At 38.6% G+C, this 10,675-nt stretch overlaps 1 protein-coding gene across 1 annotated transcript; it reads right to left on the reverse strand.

Moving 5' to 3' along the window:
- Positions 1-1,669: 1,669 nt before the first annotated feature.
- On the reverse strand, positions 1,670-10,675 carry LOC114246559 (uncharacterized). Its single transcript, XM_028179135.2, has 3 exons — positions 10,334-10,675; positions 8,282-9,152; positions 1,670-2,904 (listed from the first exon to the last, which is right to left on the reverse strand). Exons 1-3 carry the CDS (start codon positions 10,397-10,399, stop codon positions 1,760-1,762), a joined length of 2,082 nt encoding a protein of 693 aa, XP_028034936.2. The 5' UTR covers positions 10,400-10,675; the 3' UTR covers positions 1,670-1,759.

Genomic DNA, 10,675 nt, shown 5'->3' on the forward strand with positions numbered 1-10,675 from the left:
TTTACCTCATTCAAATTATCTGAAGAAGTTTTTTTTTCTTATGATGTTGTTACCAAATTTTAAACTTTAGGTGGCCCTCTTGTAAAGTTGCGAAATGTCGCTTGAACCAAATAATCTTTGACCCCTCGATATGATCTTTTCGCGACGAAAGAAACGCGCCTTCACACCGCAGTTTGCAAAGTAAACTTTCACAGGAACTTTCAAAATTTTGAAATTTTCGTTTTTCACGCAAACCGCTTCACTATTTTAAAAGTATTACAGATTCATTATTAATGGGGTTCGAAGCAAGAGTAAATCAGCTAGTTACACAAGAAAAAACCATAAAATCTTTATTATTGCAGATATATTTATCAACTTTTTTCGTTTAAACTCTCCTCCTGCAAACCTACGAATTTTGAGTTAGAGTAGTATTCATTGGAGGCATCGATTTGTAGTTTCAAATTAATTCAGTCCCCAGCTTAGATTTGCCCGTGTTGCTACCATCGGAACACACATACGACTTAAGAACGAGTACACGCAGACATACATGAGTCGACTAGTATCAAAGCCGGCAATGTGACTTTTGGACAATTATTGGTAAATCAGAAAAACGAATTATTGACTTTGTATTCCATTGGCAGTCACAAAACTCTTCTGAACGACATCTTAGATAAATAACAGGTTAAGTATTAACCATTATTTAATGCAGGTTTTGAACCGTATTCTTTGAAGGAGACGATTATATTCAAATCAATCTGTATTGACATATCAATAACATTTTTTTGTCCAAATGCACAGATTGCCACCTTTGATAATAGACGACTCACATAAAGCATCGTTTGTGTCCGAATTTAGTTGTATAAAAATATGAGCATTGTACTTAGTGCGAGTTTTTAATACGATTTTATTATTTTCAGACGTATGTATGTTTGTAACGGAATCTTTGAACATGATTTTGACCCCCTTCAAAACGTCGGATTAACTCGAAATTTGATATATTTGTTAAGGATCGATAACAATTCAATATTTAAAAAAAATATTGAAATTCAACAAAAAATTGAAAAATAAATATGTTTAAAAAACTAACAAAATACGCTTTTATAGTCAATCCAATTAAAAAAATAAAAAATAAAATTAAAAAATTATATAACGATAGCGTAAAAGATAACTCAAATTGTATAGAGTTGGAACGTTTTCCCAGTTTTGCCGCTAGGGGCGCTGTTATAACAATGCATATAAAAATGAGTTAACTTTTACGCTATCGAGAACGTTAAAAAACCCACACTAAGCACACAGCTCTCCGTGAACGTATTAGAGACAAAACCTTTGACCGCGAATAAATTTTTTACATTCGTATTTTTTTTTTTCTAGATTGTTATGTTCATACAAAATAAATCACATTTGATTACTTCGCTCTTACTTTAAGTGTCGATTATTCAAAATCGCCTCACGGCCTCACCTTCGCTCGCGTCGACGTAACGTCTCCTTAACTGCGTCGACGTCGTTCCACCACGCCGAACTATGGTCGAGGGCAGACCGTCTCCAAGATGCAACTGACCCTTGAGGAAGCCGCTAGGCATGCGATACGAGACATCAAGTCACCGCGACGAAAATGACAAACCAAACTTTAGGAAACTGTAGACATTTTGCTTTACGAACGCTAACCGAAAAAACTAACAGACAGAGACGGTTGATTCGTTAATATTCTTTATTTCGCCACATTTTTTTTAATCACTAGAGAAAAATAAATCTTATAGTTTAATTGTTCGTTCGGGGGGCGCTATGAGGGCACCGCGGGGACCGGCAACGCCTCCATGCTCTTGTCGGCGTAGTAATCATCCTTCTTCACGCTCAGGTTCTGTATGGCGTCATTCGATCCGCCCTCCTGCTCGAAGCTCGCGCCGTGCTCGAACTTCATGTGCTTCTCCATACTCGACTTCTGCACGCATCGGTACGCGCACATGTGGCACTTGACGCTCTTCTGCCGCGGCCGGTACGGCTTCACGTTCCTGACGTCCAGCTTCTCGCCGCTCTTCTCGTTCAGATGCCGCAGCTTGTGCTTCGTCAGGTTCGTTTTCTGGACGCACCGGTAGTTGCACTGGTCGCAGCTGAATGGCTTCTGGTTCGTGTGCAGGTACATGTGCTTGACCAGGTTCGGCTTCTGGACGGTCCGGTAGGCGCAGTACGAGCAGGCGAACGGTTTGAAGCCGGTGTGCGTGCGCTCGTGGACAACCAGGTTGTTCTTCTGGGCGCACCTGTAGTTGCAGTACTGGCACCGGAAAGGCTTCTCCTTCATGTGAACAAGGATGTGCTTGGCGACGTTGTTCTTCTGGCCGGACTTGTAATCGCAAAACGTGCACGAGAACGGCTTCTCCCCGGAGTGGACGCGCTCGTGGATCTTCAGGATCGCCGGCGACTGGCAGCGGTAGGAGCACTGGGTGCACCCGAACTTACCAGCCCGGTCCTTTTCTCCTTCGTCTAGACAACTCTTCGAGTGTTGTTTCAGGCCTCGCTTCGATGGAAATATGTCGTTGCACTTATAACAGACGTACTCTCCTTTGATGTTTAAAGTTAAATCTTCATTCAGTTTAACGCTCTCAGTTTTATAATCGATCTGATAGTCGTAGTACATTTTGTTTTCGTCGGTCGGCTTCATGTTCTCTTTCGGCTGTTGTTTCGCGGTATTTTCGGCGCCATCTTGCCGTCTCTTGGGGCCGCCATCTTGCCGATCCGCATACGATATCGCCTCGAACTGTCGGACGACCAAGTTCTGCGGGTTGTCTTTGAAAAACGACATGTAATTCTGGGGCCTCGTATATAAGTCGATCGAATTCAAAGCTACGTGATTATAAGTCTGATAAATTTGTAAGTCAGCCTGTGAACTAGTTTGTGTCGGTTGTTGTGTGCTTTCTTGTGATATCTGACCTGTAATTATAAGATTATTTTGTAATGCGGGTGAGCACCAGCCCGTCTCCTCTCGTGGCAGTCACTAGAGGCGACTAAGGAAACGGTGCGTGACTGACAGTGGTTTTTGAGCTATGTACTGCGCTCGTTCAGATTGCAGTACGTATTGGAGCCCGCACGGACGTGTAACAGCATCTCGCCTGTTACGGCCGAGAATCAAAGGGTGTACCAGTTTGCGGAGCATCATAGCCATCTTAAAATACACGTATAACTTTGGCCGGTGTCTCAATGTTGGCGGCTAACCCATAGACACAGCCCACTGAGTTTCTCGCCGGATCTTCTCAGTGGATCGCGTCTCCGTGGTAGATTCTACAAAGCACCGCTCTTTCTAGGGCCAGTGTTGGCAACACCTCCGGTTTGAGCCCTGAGAGCTCACCTACACGTTAGGGTAAAGCTGAAATAGCCTCTCAAGGATATTAGGATAGGTAGGGAAAAAAGTTAGCGGCATCGCGTTGAGACGTCTATAGATTCTCCAGTAAGGAAAGAAAAAGCAAATTATACCCAAATACCCATGCTTGTTCTTCCTGTGCATACTCCTAAGCTACCCGTGTTAGCTATGCCGAACATTTTCTAGGGATTGTGTTTGTTACGGGCGCCTTTAACGTAGAATTCCTGACACGGAAGCCTAATCGCGGCCTGCCTTAGTATCCTTCAAATAGCTTACAACGGTTGTACAGTACCGTCAATATGAGTAAAATTCCATATAGTTTCAACTAGTTCTATTGATTCTAAGATTTTTTTGGTTTAAAATACCAATCGACAAATTTATTTTAAATATATACTGAGATCATTTTTAAGATCACGTAGAGCATGTATTAGTGGAGGTGGAATACAATTTGAGTATTTACTTCAAGAAATATTTGATTGTAAATAAAAGGTTTTACTCTAAATTGGTTTTCTTTAATTCCTGCTTCCTTTTTAGGTAAATAATGACTCAGTAGATTCAATATCTAAATGTCTCTCTTTCTAATTAAAAAACAAAAAACATTTTGAACAATTTAGAAAATAATCGTCTATCGGAAAAAATAAATTTAAAAAATATTTTATTGCTATAGATGCACATGTGATAGCAATTTAGAATATCGACGAAGTCTACCGTCTTTTGATAGAGCTAGACTGCTTGGCTTAGTATATAGTTGTGTTTATTACAAGTAATCAAAGTTAAAAGATAGTACATTTAGAGTACATTTATCGTAAATAACCGCCTTTTTTTTATCTCATCTAATCGTTTCATTTAATTTCGTCCCCATTTGATTAGTCTAAAATAAATCAACTTCATCTCATTTCGCTCCATTACGTTTTTTAATTATCAGTTTTTTTTTATTGCTTAGTTGGGTGGACGAGCTCACAGCCCACCTGGTGTTAAGTGGTTACTGAAGCCCATAGACATCTACAACGTAAATGCGCCACCCCCCTTGAGATATAAGTTCGAAGATCTCAGTATAGTTACGGCTGCCCTACCCTTCAGACCAAAACGCATTACTGCTTCATGGCAGAAATAGGCATGGCGGTGGTACCTACCTGCGCGGACTGTAAGTAAAAGATGTATTTCGTTTTTTTTAACTCGAACGAAAACATGGGGCGCGTTTAGTGTTTAAAAAAAATTGGCATATAATATTAATAGTATCTAGAAAGCCGTGTATACAAGTGAACTTAGAAACGAGTTATCCACTGACCTTCCGACGTATCTCTCTTCGAAAAGGTCAGACAGCTTTTATAAGTCAACACCGAGATAAAATTAAATCTAAAACATTTTATATCCAATCTTGTCTCGCACTAAATATGATGGACCAGACATGGAGATGGTGCGGACAAATGTCCGACAGATTAGTTGCGGGGAATCATAAAAATTCAGTGGTCCCCTGCCGACACCCAAGTCTCGCCGCGTCTTACAATGGACGCCTAACAAAAAGCAAACTTATCTGTTGTTGATTGAGCGTTATAATATATTCCCTGTGCAAATATTAACCCTTTGCACTAGAAAGGTAAATATCACTCACGACATGATTTAATTACAAACGACATAAGCGAACGATAAGAACAGATATCAAAAACATAAACAATATATCAATCATCAAAGAAAGAGCGCATCGAATTTCCGCACTAAACAAAGTCGTGTGCGAGAATCATCTCTCGAGTTGAGGCATTAAATAATATGATCAGCGAGACTCGAGAAAGTTAAAACCTAATTGTCGCCAGTCGGCTTTATCCGTTTATGTCACAGGGCGTCAGTTCGTGACATTGGCGAAAGGGTTCGCGTTATCTCGGGGCCCTGGTGACAATATGGACACCATCAGGTCGTCCACACATCGTTTCCAGCAAATATTAATCAAAAGTTGGTTAATAGGACTTTTGAAGTAGGAGTGGGCGATATAAATCGTATCTAGATTCAATATCTATATATCGCAGCAATATCGTTGAATCCGATATCACCCCGCACGAAATCTGGATCGAATCGATATCGGCCGATACACGATATTGCTCGATGTGATGCGCATTGGCATATCGTACCGATTCGTGAATCGAAATCTATATAACGATATCAGCCGATACACGATATTACTCGATGTGATGCGCATCGGCATATCGTACCGATTCATGAATCGAAATCTATATAACGATATCAGCCGATACACGATATTACTCGATGTGATGCGCATCGGCATATCGTACCGATTCATGAATCGAAATCTATATAACGATATCAGCCGATACACGATATTACTCGATGTGATGCGCATCGGCATATCGTACCGATTCGTGAATATCAGCAATATTCGTTTGGTTCGTATCGAATCGGCCAGAGTGAGTGAGCGCACGATAGGGATATCATGTGATGAATGAAACAGAAACAGGCATTATCCATACAATTGTCAATCTTATATTTAAGTCCATATGTCTGTAGATTATTCTTAGCGTATCAGCAGGATACAATTTAGGAAAGAAGTTTAAATTTTCGACCCTAACTTGAATGCAGTATAGCCTATTTGCATCGTTGAATTTAATTTCACGCGCTTTGACCTTGAACTACAATTTTTGGACAAGTGTTTATAAATACTTAAAAGTTTTTTGTGTTTGATTTTTAAAGTACACATTTTTCTATTTTTAGTTGAATCCAAATAATTGAGTTTATTTCTTGTGTTTGTATTAAACTTTTGAAATCTACACTCTTTTGGTATATTTTGTAATTTTAAATTAAGACAAAATACTAAAAACTGAAAATAATGTAGCCAGTCCTAAGCCTGATAAAAGCATGAAGGAAAGTTTTTTTGATATTTTTATTTTCATGTTCTTTTTATTACTTTAAAATCATATTATAAATTGATATCAGAAAACCAACCGTATAACGTTGACTTAAATCTATATCTACTACGATATTATATCAGCGTATCGTTTCAAATCTCAAATATCATGAATCGAGAAAATCTACTAGCATCCATCAATATATAGATTCAGAAAATATATAGATTCAATATCCGATATTGATACTCGATATATAGATACGATTCGATACGCGGCAAAACCGATATTACCCACTCCTATTTTGAAGTAAACGCGCCCCAAGGGAGGAGCGTTTGGCAATGAAAAGCCTTACTAAGGATCGATTCCGCAGGTACCTCTGATGGTAACCTTTTGTATTGTTCTCTAAAAATCCTCTCAACGAAAAGGCAATTTCAACTTATTCTTGTTCTTGTGTTATAAGGGGATCGGAGTAGTATGTCCTTTTATCATGTTACATGGGGTTTTGGCGTGTTTTTGGTGCTTTAAGGCATTCCTAGCACTGATCACCATACCCGATCCGGTGGACCGAATGGTAAACAGTCGACGTCGCCCTAAAGACGTCATGACGGATCCTCCCGGTCCATTAACGGTGCTTTTAGGTACCTCAAGCACCGGTCACCGCTCTTGTCAAACACATCGAATGCGACGAAGGGTTCGGTGAGCAAATTAACCCACAGACACATCCCACTGAGTTTCTCGCCGGATCTTCTCAGTGGGTCGCGTTTCCGATTTGGTGGTAGATTCAGCGAAGCACTGCTCTTGCTAGGACTAGTGTTAGCAAATTCACCAGGCTGAGCCCTGTGAGCTCGCCTACACGTTCGCTGAATCTAGCATAATCACCCCAAGTTTAAAAAAAATGCAATTTCAACTAGATACTACTAGAAACTACTCTTTATGTGGCTGGCTACAACTGCTCGGGGCTGTGGAAGGGGTTCGGATAAAAGTGGCCGAAAAAATCTTATTCGCGAGATTCCGTCCGTACTCGTGAATATATATACAAACAAGCCAAGAGACACAAAAGTGAGACAGACAGAAAAGTGTTAAAAAAAGCATTCAACTTAATTATTTATTCATTTTTTTTAGTCTTGTCTGCGATTTCGATCTAAAAGTATATTTTCAGGGTCATGTCAGAGCATGAATAATGTTTAAATTTGCTTTTTGTCTGTCTGTCAATCTTTTTTCTTTTTTTTCCTCACCTATCCGCTGGTGGCGTAAGAGGCTATTCCAGCTACGCCCTGAGCGGGTAGGTGAGTGCACGAGCTCAACCTGAGAGAATTTGCTAACACCAACCCTAGCAATGGCAGTGCTTCGCGGAATCTATCACCGGATCGAAATCGCGACTCACTGAGAAGATCCAGCGAGAAGCTCAGTGGGCTGTGTCTATGGACTAGTTCGCTCGTCGGACTCTTCGATTACGACGTACTCCTCAAATCATGTCGCAACCTCTTGGTGCGTTTTTGCCCTAGTGAATCCGACAAGACATGTTTCAGACGACGGCAGCTGTGCGTTGCCCCATTGCAATTGGATAAGTAATTAGCGACGGCCACGATAAAAGTTTTCGTGTCGCGCCGCTATGTCGGAGTAGTGTTCTGACGCTAATTATATAAAGGCTTTTATGTCAAATATAAGTGATGCGAGAGTGAAGAGAGTTTCCGGTTCTATATTCATTCAGTGGTCAGAGAAGACTTAAATTAATTTTGCAATCACCTCATCTTTGTTATCAAAAACATAATATGTTAACCTAAAAATAGCGAGAAATTTATAATTTTGATGCTAAACGAAATGAATACTAATGAGTCTTCGCCGATATACGCGCGTTGGATGCTCCTGTCGCGCGTTCACTATTCCCTCTACCGAATGTCACCAAGTTAGTATATATTGGACCTGATGATAGGCAAATATTGAAGGTCTTAAAATATAATAATAACATATAGACTCCACAATGTGAACGCTACCCTCTTTGAAGCATGAGGTCAGCTTGGCACATATACACAACTACATACAACATTTACTAATACTGGAAACTCATTAATATTTCATTATTGGAATCACTTACCGCTTAATCCGTTAACACTATCCAAAGATTGACTTGGATTTTCATAAAAGTAACTGTCATCTTCTTGTTCGGATTTAATGTGGAACTGCATCGGTATTATGTGTTCATTTTCCAACCTTTGTTGACCAGCATCCTGACCCACCAGTCTTTGATCTACGGTCTGCCCCAGCCTCTGTAGAACACTCTGGTCAATCCTATCCAAATTTTGTCCCAATCTATGTACTATGTTTTGGTCTAATCTCTCAATACTTTGCCCTAAGCGTTGGGCCAAATTCAAATCAATTGTTTGGCCTAATCGCTGAGCTATACTCTGGTCCAGCCTTTCCATATTCTGAGTCAATCTTTGAGTAAGATTGTGATCTATTATTTGATTGTCCTGGACCGGAATGCGTCTGGATTCCGCCTGCATTAACTCCTGATCCAACTGTCTGCCACCCTGACTAACATTACTTTCATGATGCAATGGAATGTCTGTTCTCAAATTTTGTAGTTGCACTTCATTTATTCGACTCAAGTCTAAGTTACGTAGATCCTGCTCGCTCAAATTCTGTACTAGAGCTTGAGACAGGTTATTCTGAAGCTCTAACTCATTTCTAAATAATGTAACATCTAGATTCCTTAAGGCCTCCTCGTGACGTAAGTTTTGATGTAAATCTATTTCGTCCCTTTGAGGGTGTGTTGTCTCATTAAAGTTCAAACTTCTACTTAAATGGTTTGTTTTTAGCATGAGAGTGGACATCTGCCTTGGGGAGAGTGGCAATTGGAAGTTGTGGACTATACCGGAGTTGTTCAGAGAGGACTGCATAGCTTGATGCAACTGCTCCATGGAAATTTGGGTGTGGTATTCACTTTCCAGCTGATGTTTCTGAAGCTGAAAAATGATGTACAGGATTTTTCTTTTCATCTTAAATTGTTTTTAAATAAATTATCTAATCCCAAAAATTTTTTTATTACTAAGATGGGTGGACAAGCTCATAACACTTAATAGTGCTACAGCACACAGTCAAAGACAGACTAATATACATTCAAATCTATTAAATAGCACTTATAAGAAGTACAATACTTAATAAGATACCTATATACTTGAGCAACTGTTTTAAGCTTACATTGTTTGGTTTGATCGAAAAAAATGGAATTTTGTTGTATATTTAGTTTTTGTTAAAAATAATATTTCTACTTTTTAATAAACACTACTCTTTGCACTAATAATATGATTTCGGGACATTTCATGGAAAAAATGGCATATTAAAGATAGTTACATTGCTGTACATATTTCGAGTTCCCGTCTACATAGTGAAATGAATATAAACATGTTTAGGACTAAACATTTAAAACAAGATGTCTCATCAAATTATATTCTTTTTTCAGTTGCTCAGGCGAATAAATACACTGACTTCATTTGTTTTAATGCAGATTGCACTCAACAAAACAAAGTTTTTGTTCAACTACAAAAAAATTACCAGTTTTTTTTTCAGACTGTATTAGCAAATAGACTCAATTAATGGTTGTTACCACAGCCCAGAGAGTTCACATGTCTATTTAATCTCAATTGTAATGTGTCATGAGTTCACAAAACGCACACAAACCATTTATACTCAATGAAAAAGTTTCCAATATATTTATATATTCTATAATAAATTTCTATATTCTATGTTATGGTATTTTTATGTTGATTACATTTCACACCTGTTGGACAACAATGAATATATGCACATTTACCGCAAGCTCTCATTTCAAGACAATTTAGTTTTATTCTAAATCTAAAGAAGGTAGAAACCATTGGACAGCTGTAGAGGTAACAATAATGCATGCTTCGAAGTTCATATAGTTTGATGGAAAAAAATCATAATAAAAAAAAAAATGGTTTTAAAAAATTATTTATTACGCACAGTACTTATGCGATAATAGGTCAATTGCAGAACTACTCAATTCCTGATCTGTAAAAATACAGATATATCTCGAAACGGCAAAAGACAAGTATAAAAAGAAAAAAAAATACAACTCTGAACAGTTACGAAATTGTAGATAAAAACAGACTGTTTTAAAACTTACACTGTCCATGTACATTTTGTAATTCTCTTCTTCGGCATTATGTTCTTCTCTTTTCACAAAATCCATTTTTAAAAACCATTCAGCATTTAAAGAGCTTAATTGTCTTCAGTTTTTTTCCGTAACGACTACAAGCCTAACCTAAAAATATTTTACGCTAATTTATGACTAAACTTGCGCATCAAGAGCCTAACAGATATTTTCGAGTAGAATCAATTAAGTACTACATAGTTTCCATTAATATGTTTGAAAAAATTAAAATAAAACAAGTTTTTTTTAATCATTTGACGTTACAACCCAAAGAAAGGAAGCTGCGCATAGACAAATATATTCAAGGGCTAACAT

The sequence above is a fragment of the Bombyx mandarina genome, chromosome 23 (genome assembly GCF_030267445.1).
Source record: "Bombyx mandarina strain Sakado chromosome 23, ASM3026744v2".
Taxonomy (NCBI): Eukaryota; Metazoa; Arthropoda; class Insecta; order Lepidoptera; family Bombycidae; genus Bombyx; species Bombyx mandarina.

Excerpts from the sequence above, each read along its gene's own strand:
- LOC114246559 (XM_028179135.2), bottom strand. The coding sequence starts at position 10,399 with ATGGATTTTGTGAAAAGAGAAGAACATAATGCCGAAGAAGAGAATTAC. Across the intron at positions 9,153-10,333 it reads ACAAAATGTACATGGACAGT|CTTCAGAAACATCAGCTGGA; the intron begins GTAAGTTTTAAA and ends ATCATTTTTCAG. Across the intron at positions 2,905-8,281 it reads TAGTGTTAACGGATTAAGCG|GTCAGATATCACAAGAAAGC; the intron begins GTAAGTGATTCC and ends TTATAATTACAG.